Below are 16814 nucleotides of genomic sequence, written 5' to 3'. Positions count from 1 at the left end.
GGTATTTCCTCATTTTACTATGGTTGCCTAATGGTCCCCTGCCAAGAGACCGGGAGGAGAGAAGGAGAATTTTAAGTGAGGAGTGTAAAGAAGGGTTGCAGCTCCTGAAAGTGGCAACCGGGATACTATCATGCATATTTTCAAAGCACTTTGGGAGGCTAAGTTCCATAGGTTTCTATGGAACTTTGGGAGGCTAAGTGCTTTGAAAATGAGCATGTGTGTGTGCTACGGGTGGGGCAGAGGCAAGACCCAGCCCCAGAGCAGGGGATTGGAGCTAGGCTAGGGAGAGCTCAGTCCTGAAACCAGGGTGGATCCAGAGGGGGAGAATAGCACTGCCCTACAGGATAGGCATGGAGAGGTGAATTGTATATATGTACATATCTGGTGCCCATGAGATATCCCTGTAAATACATCTAAGATGAGAAGTGGTATAGGAGTTCCCCAGAGGAACACCAGAAGAATTGGATTTAAGTTGAAGCTTATGCGCTGTTTGGACTAATAAAGGTTTAATGTACTGCCTGTTGCAGAGTTTGAAAAAATAAACAGTTTGCATTTGCATAAGCTGTGACTACAGTATCTTTTAAGCACGAGTACGCAAGTGCCTCCCAAACCCCCAAGATCGCTATTCCAGACAACAGACCCACTCCCAGGCTCAACTGCAAGCAAACTGGAATTGATGAGTAAGGTGAGAGTAGTCCTGAATGTGAAACTGAATTCCGTTTTGTGGCCTGGGGCCAGAGCTAGCATATGGGTGAAGCCCAGGTTACATATGCAAGGGGTCCATTTTTTTTCCCGGACACTGTGAATACAACAGCTCACAAATTAAAGTTAGTTTTCCCATTTATCTCACTAAAAAAAAAAAACACACAACCCCGAACCAAAAAAAAAAACTTTATAGATACATGAGTTACCAAATTGAAGGTTCTGATGTGTACTGCAGATCTGCAGAATCACATTCACTTTCACAAAACAGCCTACACACTAAAGCTGTCCTCTCTCATTTTGTTATATAAATAAAACACAGTTATAAGCTAACTTTCAAAGGACGTTGTACATTTACTGACAGCTGGTAAAATGTATAAACTTCCTTAACTGTCAATTTACAGCCCCCATATGGCTAGTCATGGGCTGAAAATCTGCCTAACTACTCCATCGCTAGCTATATAGTGGAAAGGCAAAGTTAGGATGGGCAAGAGCAGAGCTGTAGTACAGTCAGCAAGTATTAGTAGCAATATTCAGCCACCATACAGATAAAACTATCACCATTTTGACTAATGTGCATTTGTTATAACACAATATTCAGATGTCATTAGCCTAGGCAAGAATAATTTTTAAGCTTTGTTGTTTTGTATTTAAAATTATTGAAGGATCTACGTTTTCCTTAATTTCAGTTTTGACATCAGGTCAAGGTACTAGAAATTCGTTGACATTACCACTTCCATCATATAAGGGATTCCGCCTGAAGATAATTTTTTCACGCCTGTTCTCTTAACAAGCAGCTAAGGTTTGGAACATTTTACCAATATCTGTGATTGGTCTTTCGTGTTACTCTATTTTCCGTAAAGCCATAAAAAATATTTTGTTTAAGAAGTTATGAACTGCTACATTAGAATGCCATAATAATTATATCAGCTCTTTATTATTCCCAGTTATTGTTACTGGTAACTTATTGTAATTTGCTCTGAACCATTTTGTGGTTTGAGCGGAATATAAGCTCCAGGTAAAATGTGTATGTTAAGGACCTTTGTGTATGCTAAACCTTACCCTGCAGTTCAGCCTTAAGCTGCTCCAACTTCTACAGTGGCTTTTGACCCAACTAACATTACCAGTGACAGCAAAGATCTTTATCTTTGGCAGCCAATTGCATGAAAATTTATTTGCCTTCTCTAAACAAAGGTGAACTGTTTATAACTTTACTAGTAAAAAAAAAGCCCGTTTCTGACACAAATGAAACGGGCATTAGCAAGGTTTTCCTCGGAGTGTGTGTGAGTGACTGTGTGAGAGAGAGTAAATGTGCGAGTGTGTGTGAGACAGAGTGAGACTGGGTGCGAGTGTGTCTGTGAGAATGAGAGTGTGTGCGACTGCGTATCTGAGACACAGTGAGTGTGAGAGACAGAAAGTGTGTTTCACACAGTGTGTGTGAGAGAGAGTGTGTGTGTGAGACAGAGTGTGAGAGAGTATGTGTGCAATACACAGACTCTCTGTGAGCAGCCACCCATGTCCAGCGACCCTCCTCTTTCCCCTGCCCCCCCAGCCACCCATGTCCAGCGACCCTCCGCTCTGCCCTGCCCCCCTCCAGCCACCCTCCTCTGTCCCATGCCCCCCTCCAGCCACCATGTCCAGCGACCCTCCTCTCTCCCCTGCCCCCCTCCAGCCACTCATGTCCAGCGACCCTCCTCTCTCCCCTGCCCCTCCAACCACCCATGTCCAGCGACCCTCCTCTCTCCCCTGCCCCCCTCCAGCCACCCATGTCCAGCGACTTTCCTCTCTCTCCCTGCCCTTCTGCTGAAGTCTCGGCGGCCATTTTGAAGAGCGATCCAGCAGTGGGGGAGGGTCAGTGCCGGCAGCGGGCAGACAAGACTGGGGATCTTTCCTGCCTGCCCCGAAGACTTCACTGGACAACCTGGGTGGCTGGAGGAGGGGCAGGGGAGAGAGGAGGGTCGCTGGAAATGGGTGGCTGGAGGGGATTGCAATGCATCTGGTGGCAGACAGAGGGGGGAGCAGTAGCTGCGGTGACCTCGGGAGGGGGGATGGAGCGGAACGGTGGCGACCCTGGGGGGGGGGGGTGTAGCGTCGAGGGCAGCAGGGGCGAGGCCTCGTGCTGGTATCGTGCTGCGTGTGATGTCAACCTGATCTACGGAGCCTAGCAGACCAACTTCGAAGAAAGCCACGGACACAGGCAGCAAGAACAGAACGTTGGAGGTGAGAATTATTATATAGGATATTTACAAAAGGTATAGCAAAATAAGATAAAGATCGGATACAAAAAGGAGCAATCTAAGAAATAATCTGCCCCCCCCCCCCATCAAGAAAAGCACTGCATTTGATCATTCTGTTCTCAATGACCATCCTGTAGTGTAGGCATTGTAAGGATTGCACTACACAATTTACTGGTCCTCAAAACTCACTTACATGAGCATTGCACTTGAATTCACAAAAACAGAAGCATTAGTTCATCTACATAATGTGTGAACACCCATAGTGTGGTCCATGATAGTCAATCTGGGTTTAGAAAGAAGTTTAGCACAGGAACTGTATTGGTGGGACTCGGAGAAACTTTGATAATGGATGGACAGAGGTGCTGCAATTAGATCTTTTAGCAGCATTTGACTTAGTGATCACTGCATTATATTGTGCAAACTTGTCAAATATGTAGAAGTTGGCAAGGTTTTGGACTGGTTCCAAGCCTTCCATCGGGTCACATAATTGATTTCAAATGGAGAACTTTCTCAGAGCACGACACCAGGGTTCATTCTTATCCCCTATACTACTTAACCCAGGGCTCACCTTTATCCCTAATATTGTTTAATATCATTATTTGTGATCTGAGTGACATAATTCAGACTTGTAATATTTTGTTACTTCTTATATGCAGATGATGTCCAACTTAATATCATGTTTCCCACAATAGGAGGTATTTCACATCTGCTGTCTTGTACTTCTTTAAGACTTTCCTCAGTCCTGTTTACACTGGCATTACTACTACTACTACTACTATTTAGCATTTCTATAGCGCTACAAGGCATACGCAGCGCTGCACAAACATAGAAGAAAGACAGTCCCTGCTCAAAGAGCTTACAATCTAATAGACAAAAAATAAATAAAGTAAGCAAATCAAATCGATTAATGAGAACGGGAAGGAAGAGAGGAGGGTAGGTGGAGGCGAGTGGTTACAAGTGGTTACGAGTCAAAAGCAATGTTAAAGAGGTGGGCTTTCAGTCTAGATTTAAAGGTGGCCAAGGATGGGGCAAGACGTAGGGGCTCAGGAAGTTTATTCCAGGAGTAGGGTGCAGCGAGACAGAAGGCGCGAAGTCTGGAGTTGGCAGTAGTGGAGAAGGGAACAGATAAGAAGGATTTATCCATGGAGCGGAGTGCACGGGAAGGGGTGTAGGGAAGGACGAGTGTGGAGAGATACTGGGGAGCAGCAGAGTGAATACATTTATAGGTTAGTAGAAGAAGTTTGAACAGGATGCGAAAACGGATAGGGAGCCAGTGAAGGGTCTTGAGGAGAGGGGTAGTATGAGTAAAGCGACCCTGGCGGAAGATGAGACGGGCAGCAGAGTTTTGAACCGACTGGAGAGGGGAGAGGTGACTAAGTGGGAGGCCAGCAAGAAGCAGATTGCAGTAGTCTAAACGAGAGGTGACAAGGGTGTGGATGAGGGTTTTGGTAGAGTGCTCGGAAAGAAAGGGGCGGATTTTGCGGATGTTGTAAAGAAAGAAACGACAGGTTTTGGCGGTCTGCTGGATATGAGCAGAGAAGGAGACAGAAGAGTCAAAGATGACCCCAAGGTTTCGAGCTGAGGAGACAGGGAGAATGAGAGAGCCATCAACAGAAATAGAAAACGGGGGGGAGCGGGGAGGTGGGTTAGGGGGGGAAAATGAGAAGCTCGGTTTTGGTCATATTTAATTTCAGGTGGCGTTGAGACATCCAGGCAGCAATGTCAGACAAGCACGCTGAAACTTTGGTTTGGATGCAAGGTGAGATATCAGGGGTAGAAAGGTAGATTTGGGAGTCATCAGCATAGAGATGGTAGGCATTCCTTTCTGTTTCTTATTTTAGTATTGTACACCATTTTGTTATAGAAGCAGGAAAGGAAGTACATTAAGTTTAAACTGTTTATTGACATAGAGAGGTACATGTTAACAATTTGCCATTAACAGTTTAAATTCTGTGTATTTGGAGAGCATCGTGGGTTGCATGAATAGAAATTAGTTAAGTTCAACTAAGGAAAACCTACTGCTCTCTGGGTAAGGAAATATCAGGACTTCAAAGTCTTGATGTTATAATGAAAGGTGGGTTGAATCTGCCAGCAAGATCCGGGAGACACCAGGAAGCAAATTCTAGGCTCTCAATATCCAGCCTGTGAGAGCTAGAGACTGGAGGTTGGGATGTAGAAGAGATCCTTCGTTCTGCATGATGAGGGTTGAAACACTCCAAATCTCCACAACAATTCAGATAACTCCAGAAGAAGAGGGAACCGATCTGCCGGGGCCAGGAAGGAGTGATCAGAATCATGGCCCTGCAGTCTTGCTTGAGTTTAAGAAAAGTCTTCCCCATGAGGGGTATGGGAGGATACGCATACAGAAGACCTGTCCCCCAGTGCAGGAGGAAGGCATCCAACGCTAGTCTGTCGTGGGCCTGAAGCCTGAACATTACTGAGGGACTTTGTGCTTGACCTGAAAGGCAAAGAGATCCACCAAGGGGGTGCCCCATAATCGGAAGATCTCTCGGGCAAAACCCATGTTGAGACACCAATCGTGAAGTTGCATGACCTTGCTCAATCTGTCAGCCAGGCTTTTGTTTTTGCCAATAAGTGGCATGAAGGAGCATACCATGCTGGACAGCCCAACACCACATCCAAACAGCCTCCTGACATAGAGGGCAAGATCCGGTACCCCCCCCCCCCCCCCCCCCCCACTTGTTAGTGTAATACATCGCAACCTGAATCTGTTTGAATGAGTACAATTTGAGAGTCAATCTCTGAAAGCCTTTAGAGAATTCCAAATAGCCCGAAACTCCAGGAGATTGATCTGGAGATCCGTTTCCTGGGTGGACCAAGCACTTTGAGTGTGAAACCCATCTCCATGAGCTCTCCACCCCAGGTGACATGCATTCATCTTCAGCACTTTTTGTGGATGAGGAATTTGGAATAGAAGTCCCAGAGTCAAACTGGATCGAATGGTTCACCACAACAAAGAGGGAGGGAGCAAGCAAGCTTCGGGGACACACGGATGACATCTGCCAGAACCCCTGTGGCTTGGTACCACTGCAAAACTAGGGTCCATTGGGCAGTTCCAACGTGAAGATATGTCATGGGCACCACATAAACTGTAGACGCCATGTGGCCCAATAACCTCAACATCTGCTGAGCCGTGACCTGCTGAGATGCTCAAACCCAAGAAGCAAGTGCGACTAGAGCATCTGCTATCGGCCCCGGGAGGAAGGCTCGAAACTTCTGCTTACTGAACACGGCTCCAATGAATTCCAATTGCTGGACAGGGTACAGATGGGACTTGGGCTAGCTTAAAACGAACCCTAGTGTCCTCTGCATGGACTCCTGAGCACCGTCCTTCGACATGTTCTTTACCAGTCAATCGTCCAGATATAGAAACACATGGGCTCCCAGTCTGCGAAGTGATGATGCGGCTACCGCTAGACATTTGGTAAAAACACTGGGAGCTGACATAAGGCCAAAAGGTAAAACACAGTACTAAAAGTGCTGTGTTACCAGCTGTAATCGCAGATACTTCCTGTGAGCTGGAAGTATCAGGATGTGTGTGTAAGCATTCTTCAAGTCCAGAGAGCATAGCCAATTGTTCTCCTAATCATGGGGAGAAGGGTGCCCAGGAAAACCATCCTGAACTTTGTTTTTGACCAGGAATTTGTTCAGGGCCCTTAGATCTCGGATGGGAAGCATCCCCCATTTTCTTTTGAATAAGTACCTGGAATAGAATCCCTGCCCTTCTTCCCCTGGTACAGGCTCAACCACACGGGCCTTTAGGAGAGCTGAAAGTTCCTCTGCAAGTACTTGCTCATGCAGACAGCTGAAGCAATGAGCTCTCAGTGAGCAATTTGGTGGTCTTTGTTGCCAATGCAGGGCATAACCAAGACAGACTATCTGAAGAACCTGCCAGTTGGAGCTTACAAGGAGCCACCTTTTGTGGAACAATTTCAGCCTCCCCCCAACCGACCAGTCGTCCGGTATGGTCACTATTACTGCGGCTATGCTCTGCTGAAGCCAGTCAAAAACTTGCCCCTTGTTTCGACTGGGGAGCTATTGGTGCCTTAGGTGCACACTGTTGATGTGAACAAGATTGCTGGAGTTGAGCCTGTTGAGGCAAGCAAGAGGAGGTGGCATACCTATGTCTCTGCTAGTAGGCACCCCTTCTCGCCTTACTCCTAGCTGAGGAAGCAGATGCAGAATGTCACGTTTGTGACCGTTTCCTTGTCTGTGCTCACCTCTCCCTCTGGTGGCCAGACCTGGTGGCTGCAATGGACTGTCTGTTTACTGTCACCCATTCCAGACTTCAGCCCAGTTCAGTCCAGATCTTCCGGGCTGCCAGAATTGCTTTCCTTGCTTGTACCTGAACAGCACCCGCAGTTGCCTTGTGATTGCTGCAACTGAGCTTTAGCAGCTGATGGGCTTTATTAATCACCTAGAAACTTCTGTTTTTCCCTTTGCATCGTCTAAGGTCCCTGGTATGTGGGTGTGCTCTATGTACTTCTGCCTAGTCCAGTTTTATTCTGAGTTCTTGCCTGGTTCTTGTTTGTTTGTGTGTAGTTAGCTTTGGATTTATTGTTTAGTTCCTAGTCTTGTTTCTGGTCTGCATTTCCTTGTCCTTGTCTTATTAGTGGTTGCTTGGCAGCTTTTAGTCCTGACTCCCTCCTGTCTGTGTTTCTGTCTTAGTGGCTGCCTGGCAGCTTGTAGTCTTGACTCTGTTGTGTGTTTCCTGCTGGTATCCAGTTCCTGCCCAGTCTGGTAAGTCCTGCCGGCCGCCTACACCCAAGGAGCTCAACTCCTGGGGAAGGGTGGTCAAGTGCAGGTGAAGCCTTGCTCCAGTCCTGTGTTCCAGTCCAAGTGTTCTTGTCCAGTGTGTTCCTGCTTTGCTTACCCCGTCTGCAGTCCCTGCTTTGTGTGTGTGTTAGCCCAGTGCTGGTTGGGGTGGTTTTGCCTGCCACTGCCGCTCCTTGGCAGCGGCCCAAGGGCTCACTAACCTAGTTGCTGCTTTGAGACATTACACAGAAGGTGCCCAGAGGGAGAGAGAATGGATAGTATTGTATTTTTTTCTTGATTTGGTAGGCAACCTCCTCCACCTTCTCTCCAAGAAGGTTATCCCCCAGCATGGGGCATCCACCAACCTCTGCTGAACTGCTGGTTCCAAGTCAGAGACATGCAGCCATGAGAGTCTGCGCATTTATATATGTTGGGCAGAGATCCTGGAAACCACATCAAAAGTGTTGTAGGTGCCTCTGGCCAAGGACTTACGACACACCTTCTGCTGCTTGGCCAACTTGCGAACCAATCTGGCCTGCTCCGGAGGGAGAGTGTCTGCCAAATCTAGTAGCTTCAGCACCGAGTCCTGCAAGTACGTGCTCATAAACAGTTGGTACGATTGAATATGGGAGACGAGCATAGAGTCCTGAAACATCTTGCGCCCAAAAGAGTCCAAAGTTCTAGCTTCCCTGCCCTGAGGCGCCGAAGCATAGTCTCTAGAACTCTTGGATTCAACCACCAGGGAATTATGAAGCAGCTGAGGCTTCTCAAACCCAAGAGTACTCTGAATCCAGTACATGGTGTCAATTTTCTTAAGGACAGACAGAGGGGATTCCCAATTCCGCAAGAGAACATCATGTAAGGTCTCGGGAAGCTGGACCATCACAACCTCTCTAGAAGGAGACTCACAGACCAGAACCTCGAGCATCTCATCCTCCAAAATGGAACGGCAGTCGCCATTTCTTTAACAAAAGAGGGAAAGGAAAGACTCTTCTGGAGAAGACTTTCTCCTTTCCTGTGGAGGGGAGGGGTAAGATGGTATTTTTTTTTTTTTAGAATTTATTTACCGCCTTTTAGAAGGAATTCACCCGGCTATGTACAGTAAGAATAGATCAAACATGAGCAATAGCCAATTACAGCAGTAAAAATATTCAAATAACAATAAGACTCCTCATCCGAGAAGTATCGAGAGTCAATATCTGACTCCCAAGAACGCTCCTCATCAGTTCATCCAAACCTCTTCTGTAGATGGCTGAGACCAAGCCTGCCTCGACCTAGAGGAGCCAAGACCCTAAGAGGGCATCGAGGAGTTGGCTCCCACATCAACTCTGGCAAAACTTCCTCCACCATCAAGGGAGAGGAGTTTTGGGCAGCAGTCGATGCCAGGGCCACATGCGTCACTGGCTTTGGAGGCCTCACTGCAGGCTGAAAGCCAAGCGGGGATGCAACTACGGCATGGCAGGTGCAAGCACCCTCGATACAGATATACTCTGTTGAATAAAGCCAGCCAGCAGTTTAGGCCCAGATGTACTCATCGAGGGCCAATACAGAACAGGCTGGGGCGTTGGCTCAGAGACAGTCTGAAGGACTGCTAGGATCAAGATAGGAGGCTGATCCTGGCTGCATGGAGACAGCCGCACCAGTACCTCTTGTATGGAGGGGGAGCAGTCCTCCCAGCACTGACACTTCTCAGGTGCTGAATCCCTTGGTGCCCTGGAGCTCCCGGCACAGTGTATCAAGGGGGATCAATGTCAATGCTTCTTGGCCTTCACCTGTCATCAAGGCTCTTCAGTGCTAGGTCCAATGCATGTCGGTCCCGGGGGCTCTGCACAGCAGCCGGCACCAAGGCAGATCGAGACCCACTTGATGCACAACTGCTCCCAGTGTCTACAGTAGCAACTATATGGACCAATGTTCCCGATGAAACACCCACCGTCAATGTAGAGGATTTGGACCGGACTCCAAAAATCTTCTCACACTGAGCCTTTCTGGCCAACTGAGTTCTTATCTTCATGCAAAGACACAGGACACAGTTGTAAGGGCAATGATCAAGCCTCAAATACTGAAGACACCAAGAATGGGTTTCTTTACCAGACATGGTCCTATTGCACCAGAACAGTGCTTAAAGCCAATGGGAACTTCCATGGACATGGAAGGAAAAACTTCCGCGGCCAAATCAAACAACTCGATGGTACCAAAAAAAGGGGCAAAGCACTAGAGAAAAAGCCTAAATGCGGCCTAGACATGAAAAACAAAATTAAAAGTGGGAATAAGTAGCTAAAAAAATATGAAGGGAAAGGGAGGCACCCGAATGCAGGAGGAAGAAAAAACACTGCCAAAATGAACTCAAGCTCTTTGCGAACCAGGCTAGTGAAGAACAAGAGAAAAATGGTGTCCACTCTTCAAAGTGGTATAAAAGAACTGTTGATCCCACGCTCTTACAGCAGGCAGGAAGGCACTCACGCATTCGCAGTGGAGAGAGTTTCCCACTCCACAAAGCTGTTTTCAGCTTGACATAAGCTCCAAACTAGGCAACACGGGCTGCATTACCCACTTGTGAAAATTATACGCCTGCTTGTCCTCCGAGAAATCATTTTTATGTGATTTACAAGAGATATTACAGTGAGACTTAAAGAATCTGGATACTGCCTGGAGCAATTCGATTTGCGTAAACACTGGAAGCTCTATATGAATCGTAAGTAATACAAATTTGAAGTACAGGGAAATGTTGTATATATTTGTTAAAGAGTGCTAATGAGCAGTGTATAACAATGAAATTCACTGTAATATGACATTAGCAAAAGAGACATACTCAGTCTCATAACAGGCATCCTGACCAGAGCAACGTATACTCGTGGCTACAGGACACTAACCTGTGAAAAGCATATAGTTTCTTTCTAGGGGGGTCTTTTACTAAAGATTAACACGTGTTATCTGTAACATGGCCCATAGGAATAAAATAGGTCCTGTGGCAGATAACATGCACTAACTTGAGGCTGACCAAATTTTGATTTCAGTGCCAAAACCGTCCCAAAATCTGTGTTTGGCCTTATTTTGGTTTCAACCAAAAGAGCTTGTGCATTTTTGGCTACAACTGAAACTATGTGCACAGCCCCTGCTCCCCCCTCCCTGACCAAAAAGAGCCCTCCTCCTGAATCCACCACTTCTTCCCCCCAAGTGGCAGCCCCCTCCTGGGCCTGCCTTGTCGTTGGTGGATAGTAGACACAGAAGCATCCCCACTCACTCCTGTGCACAGCCAACTCGAGGTCAAAACTTCTTCCGGGACTTCCAGTGGTAGTATTTCTGAGACTGGGGCTGCAGCCGGGGGGGGGGGGGGGGGGGTGGCAGGAGGGTGCTCTTTGTGGTCAGGTGGGAAGGGAGAGAGTGGGGTGGGCCAGTTTCATTTTTTACTTTGATTTCTACCAAAACCAAGCAGCCAAATTCAGACTCGGACTCGGTTTTAGCAGAAACTGAAAATCCTGTTTTGGGTTGAGCTATGGCACTAACCTTCAGTAAAAGACCCCTAAGTTCTTTAAGAACAGGTGTGAACAGATGAAGCCTAACATGAGGAAAATAAACAGAGAAAGTCTGCACTGTGGGCCCAATTCACCTCATCTGGACCTACATATTGGAGACCACCAGCTAAAAGGACAATACACAGGATTACCCAACTTTATCTCTTCAGCATATTAGCAGAAAGCAAAGCACCATTAAACTTTGAATTAGAAGCTCCAGGTAAATTTGGGAAACATGATGTGAGGTGCTTAATTTGTACAGGGAGGGGAATTTAATGGACCTGTATAACAAAAGGCCAAGTATTAATGCAGAACATATAGGATTCTATCAAAACTAATTTATAATTGTTTATGTGATTTACCTGTGATCATAGGAGCCAACTTCTCAAAAAGATTGCAGGTGCTAAACCCAATGGAAATCCCTTCAATATTGGGGGAGCTCAAGCACCCACAGCGCTGGTTCCTATGCCTGTGATAGGTTTGAACCTGTAAGAGTAGAAATATGAGTGAGAGCACATATAATTACGGCAGACATAAATAATGAAAAGAGTAAAATAAAATTGAAAGCTATACTTGTAAAGAAACATTCTTTTGTTGAATAAGAGGCACCTGCACAAACAAAAAAGAAAGGAAAAAAGAATTAGTCTTTACTTCTATACTGGGATGAATTGTGCATAATGTCATCATAACTCACCTGTTTGCTGAACCAAAATTCACTGACCCACTTGGAATATGTTATTACTCAGTGGGAGAATTAAATAAAATTCTTTGTTTTATTTTAAATTGCCTGGTCTTTTCAATGGACAGCTTCACATATCTTCCAACTCACCTGGAGAAGCATAACCATTTTGTTTCTAGCATCTCAGCTTTTTTCTTCAATATCCAGGCATACTGCACACAATGTGGGTTTACACGTTGTTTCATATACATGCTAGAAAATGGGATTGTGGGAACTGTGATAAAGGGCCCCTCTTCTTCTACACCCCTGAAAAAGGAAGCAGAGTCCACAGAACATTCCACCCCATAACATCACCAGAAACTGCTTTGTACCACCATGACCCAAATAAACTGCAGAAAGGGTCATGCCTATATGTTGCCTGTGCCTGCCTCACCAGCAGGTTTATCCTAAACTTTTTTGGCACAAGTTTAATTGCATGGGCCTCTTAATTGAATTTATTGATGGAAACTAGATTCCAGCGCATCCCTTAAGCTAGCAAGCACATGAGCTGGTAATTTCACGGATTTATGAGACTGTCTTTCTCCAAGCAGCACACCACAAAATTCTCCAACTTTGTGGCACTCGGGTACCTTAACTGCCGCTGCCAAAGTTCGCGGCCTTAAGTGTCCTAGGATCACTACATTTGACTGCAATTTCTCCCTAGTTGAAAAACACTGCAGGTGCTCGTCTTTACACGCGTCTGATTTTCTTGCCGCATCGTGTTGCCCCCCAACACAGCCAACAGCATCAGTGGGAAGAAGAAATGATAGCCAACTTGTCAGGTAGGTAAGCGAAATATACGCGAAAAACAGGATCCCAGCAGACAAACACTGTGCAGCCGCAGGGACAGAACATTAGATACAAGGTGCCACAGTAGAGAGGAAGAGATATAGGAAGCACAATAACATTATTTAAAGGGAGAATGATGATGCCGGCTATGACAGATACCTTTCTCTTCTCTCCATAGCTTTTTCTTCCTGTTGCTGGGGTACATGTTGCTGTGGTTGTTGGCTTTTGCCTGCAAGTTCCCCAGGCTCACAGGAAATGATGTTTGTAAACTCAGGAGAAATCCCCCAAATAAAAGTAAAAGAAAACCAAAACAAACAAAAAAAGCCAAACGGAAAGACGGCTTCCACTCACACTCCCAACCACAGGGAAAGAAACAGCCACAAACTCCCTCCACACAGGCTGTCAACTGGGTCACGCCTCGCGCTAACCCAACACCCCCGCCACAAGACCCGCCTCCTGGTCTGGCCCTGCACCAGCGCACAGCTCCGACGCACACCTCGCTATTGGTCAAGGGTGCCTGCCCGTTATGCACAACGCTTTCTCTCATTGGTTAGGAGCGCGTTGTCCATCACAGCGGTGCCGTTCTCTTCCTGATTGGACGGCAGGCATAAGCCTTTCGCCCGCAAGAAGGATTGTTGAGGCGGAAGAGGACCGAGGGGGCGTGGCGTGGGAAGGTGAAGGTGGTGTGTGTTCTTTACGAAGCACGAGGTGGTGATGTATTGGTATTTCTGCGTGTTTTTATATGCACTATTAGTGATGAGCACTAAGGAGTTATCGAGTCAGGTTTTCAGCATGCTGTGGCTGCTGCCCTGCCTGACCAAATGTTGCAGCAAAGCAAACTACTTGAAAATAAGGACTATCGTATGAAATCTCTCCTTTAATAAACCCCAGAACTTTTTTTTTTAATCTGTGCCACTTCCTTTCACAAGACTTTATGGTATGTACGGCGTGTGGCTGTGGTGCAAGGTTGAATTCAAAAATTTTCTCGGGGGGTCGGTCAGAGGATAGATACAGGTCAACATCATACCGCTCATATTGAAAATCTGGGCAATGAAACCATTAATCCATTTTATTCATATTAAATACCTCACTTTTGCATGGGATGGAGCCCCTACATTTGTTCCGAAAGAGTAGGCAGCACGAGATGTGTCTCGATTCAACACTGCAGTGTTGCTGAAAATGCATTGTTCCATTGTGTCCAGTAATACGCAAAATTATTTTTTCCTAATATGGCATCAAATATCAATTAATAAATCAGTGAATAGGTGTCAGGTGTTGCTCAGATTCCATGTACCCTATCAGCGTATTTGTAGAAAAGCTTCCAATCAAATGTGTTATTTGTTAGGTATTATGTATTCACAAGGAGCTGTCCAAGATGTTCACCTTCAGAAGTGTGACTTAGAATATAGGATATTCCACACTAGAGCAAACGCCATCAAGAAAAGCATCATGTCTCCCAACACTGGCCAGTCTAGGTCACAGGTACATGACAAGTCCTAAAGAGCAGATTCATTACATATTGTTTATATCAATATATATAAATATGGCTTTCCTGAGTCTACATGGTTTCTAGACTTACTTTCCAGGAAACTTATCCAAATCCTTTCTAAACCTAGCTTTGCTAAGTGCTTTGACCACATTCTCCAGCATCAACCTTCATAACAAAATTGTGCATGGAATGAAAAAAAATATATATTTCCTTATTTAAATTTTGCTCATGCTTTTTTGTTGGTAACTCAAGGCGACATATTCAGAGGAATTAAAGCCCTCATTTTAGAAGCAGCTTTTAAATGTGTTCATTGCTTCCACATGCAAATAGAAATTTTATAAAGATTGTTTACATGTAGTGATCCATAGCATGTTTTTACAGCAAGACAGTGTGGAACGGTAGTGGTCTTGGCAGGCCAAAAATGTGTATTGCCCTTGTAAAATGAGGAACACATATCAATATGAAAAAAAGTAGACATTGGCATTTATACCTGGCCTGAGGCACATAAGTGCCCGCTAGAAGGCGCAGGTGTGAAGGCAGAAACCAGTTCCCTTACCTGATACCCCCCTCAAATATCAGCTCAACTACCTGATCCCCCATATCCAGAATCATCTGCACCCCCTGACCCCCCCCCCCCAATATAAATCTGTAGTCTCCATGACATCCTCCCCAAAAGGATCCCCCAATTACAGACATCTCCCCAAATAACCCTTCTCTGAGAAGACCCCCCACCCCAACAGAGCCCTAGAGCCCTCCCATCACTTACACTTTATCCCCTCGTGGTCTTTACCAGGATCACACTGGTAATCTAGTGGGAACAGGAGAGATCCCCAGGTTCTGTGTTCATAATGGAACCTGTGATCCATAATAATAACCCTGTGGAACTGCCACACCTTGAGCCAGTGATAATATCATGGGATTAGGTCTAGGGGGTCATGTGCACCATTTTAACCCACAACTGGTATGAGCAGGAATGGGTGGGGGTTCTCTCCTGCTCCAACTAGCCTAGCAGGGACCCTAGTAAGAGCCATGGGATGGGGAACTGAGCGGTCTCTTCATGGGGGGGGGGGGGTGAGTTGTTATTTGAATGGGTGTTTGTAATGAGGGGAGCCATCTGAAGGGGATTGGGTGGTACAGATGATAGGGGGAGGAGATCAGGTAGTGTTTGCATATTGGGAGCAGCAGTTTAAAAAAAACTGCTCCCACACACATCTAGAATAATTTTCCTCACACATATTTTATAAGAAGCACTGCGTTTGGCAGAGCCTTTGTCAAAATATAATGGGGATTTACTGTGTTCCAACCTGGATGTCTTAATTTCCCTGGGGGTTGACTCAAGGGGTTGTAATGCCATGAGCTAACTTGCTTTGGTGCCATCCATCTTTGTGATATGAGCCTCACAGATAGGGCCAAATGTTCAGCCAGCACAGTTGCTGGCGCCAACATTTAACTTCATCCATATATTCAGCACAAGTTTCTATATAGGTCGCAGTGCAGAATAATCAGATAGGGTAATTACTGTGCCAGCATTAGCTGTTTATTTTAAGCACTGTACAGATCATTTTTTGTCCATACCTCATTCCTTACCAGCTCAGCCCACAAATATACTGATAAAATCTGGCCATTGAGCAATTAAAACAGCCCAATATAGTTTTTTTTTTAATACATGGATAGGCTAATTATGTGTTCACCTGTGATTGCATAATCATATTTAATTATCAGTCCAGTAAGGTATAATTATTCATTCACATGGAACATTCCCAGACCAATCGATAGAATCCCCCAACAATGGGTGCAGAGTAGAAGTAGGATGCTTCATGTTAGAACACATCATGCAAGACTGCTTCTGTTCAAATTCTGTTGTCGTGTTATTAACAGCAGCTACACAGGGGAATTCTGAGTAACACAGAATTTGTGCAGAGTTCCCCACCTATGTAGAATTCTGCACTGGCATTAGCAGCCCTCCTTGATCTCTCTTCCACTCCACCACAGAGATCACACAGCACGAAGAGAAGGAAGTGCATGTCTGCACATTGGGTTGCATCCTCCTCTACCAGCCTAGACTCAACTGTTCATATAAACCACGAGACTGTACAAAGCTCCATGTGGTTCAAATGAACAGTCGAGCCTAGGTCAGCAGAAGAGAATACAGCTCGACATGCAGTCGTGCATCTACTCCTTTTTTTGTCACACAATCAGGGGGGCAGGGAGGGGGGAATGGCAAGAGGCAAACCAAGCTCAAGTGGGGTAAAGAACACAGAAGAGTGAGGGTCATTGTAGTAGGCTGGGCGGTGCTAAGGGGAGAAGGGGAGAGTTAGGTTGAGTGTGTGCCATGGAGATGGGAGGAAGGGTAGAACAAGGTTAGGTTTGTTCAATGGGAATGGGAGGGGGTAGAGTAAAGTTAAGTGAGTGCCATGGAGTGGAGAAGGGGGCAAAGCAAGGTAAGTGAGTACCATGGAAAACGAAAGAAAAGCAGTTCAAAGCAAATGTATTCCATGGGGATTGGATGGGGGCAGACCAGGGTTGAGTGTGTGTGCCATGGGGATGGGAGGGGGAGAAGCAAGGTTGAGTGTGTGCCATAGAGATGG

The 16814-nt window shown here is 45.9% G+C and overlaps 1 protein-coding gene across 1 annotated transcript in view; it reads right to left on the bottom strand.

The window, feature by feature from the left end:
* The window catches only part of MACROD2 (mono-ADP ribosylhydrolase 2), a 2039061-nt gene extending 2025777 nt beyond the window's left edge, over positions 1-13284 (bottom strand). Inside the window, exon 1 of the mRNA XM_030194677.1 lies at positions 12897-13284. Coding sequence (XP_030050537.1) covers positions 12897-13284 — 388 coding nt within the window. The remainder of the gene's footprint in view (positions 1-12896) is intronic.
* Between the last annotated feature and the right edge of the window lie 3530 nt (positions 13285-16814).

The sequence above is a fragment of the Microcaecilia unicolor genome, chromosome 3 (assembly GCF_901765095.1).
Source record: "Microcaecilia unicolor chromosome 3, aMicUni1.1, whole genome shotgun sequence".
Lineage (NCBI taxonomy): Eukaryota > Metazoa > Chordata > Amphibia > Gymnophiona > Siphonopidae > Microcaecilia > Microcaecilia unicolor.
The sequence above is the reverse complement of the archived record's forward strand: the minus strand, read 5'-3'. Positions and strand labels throughout refer to the sequence as shown.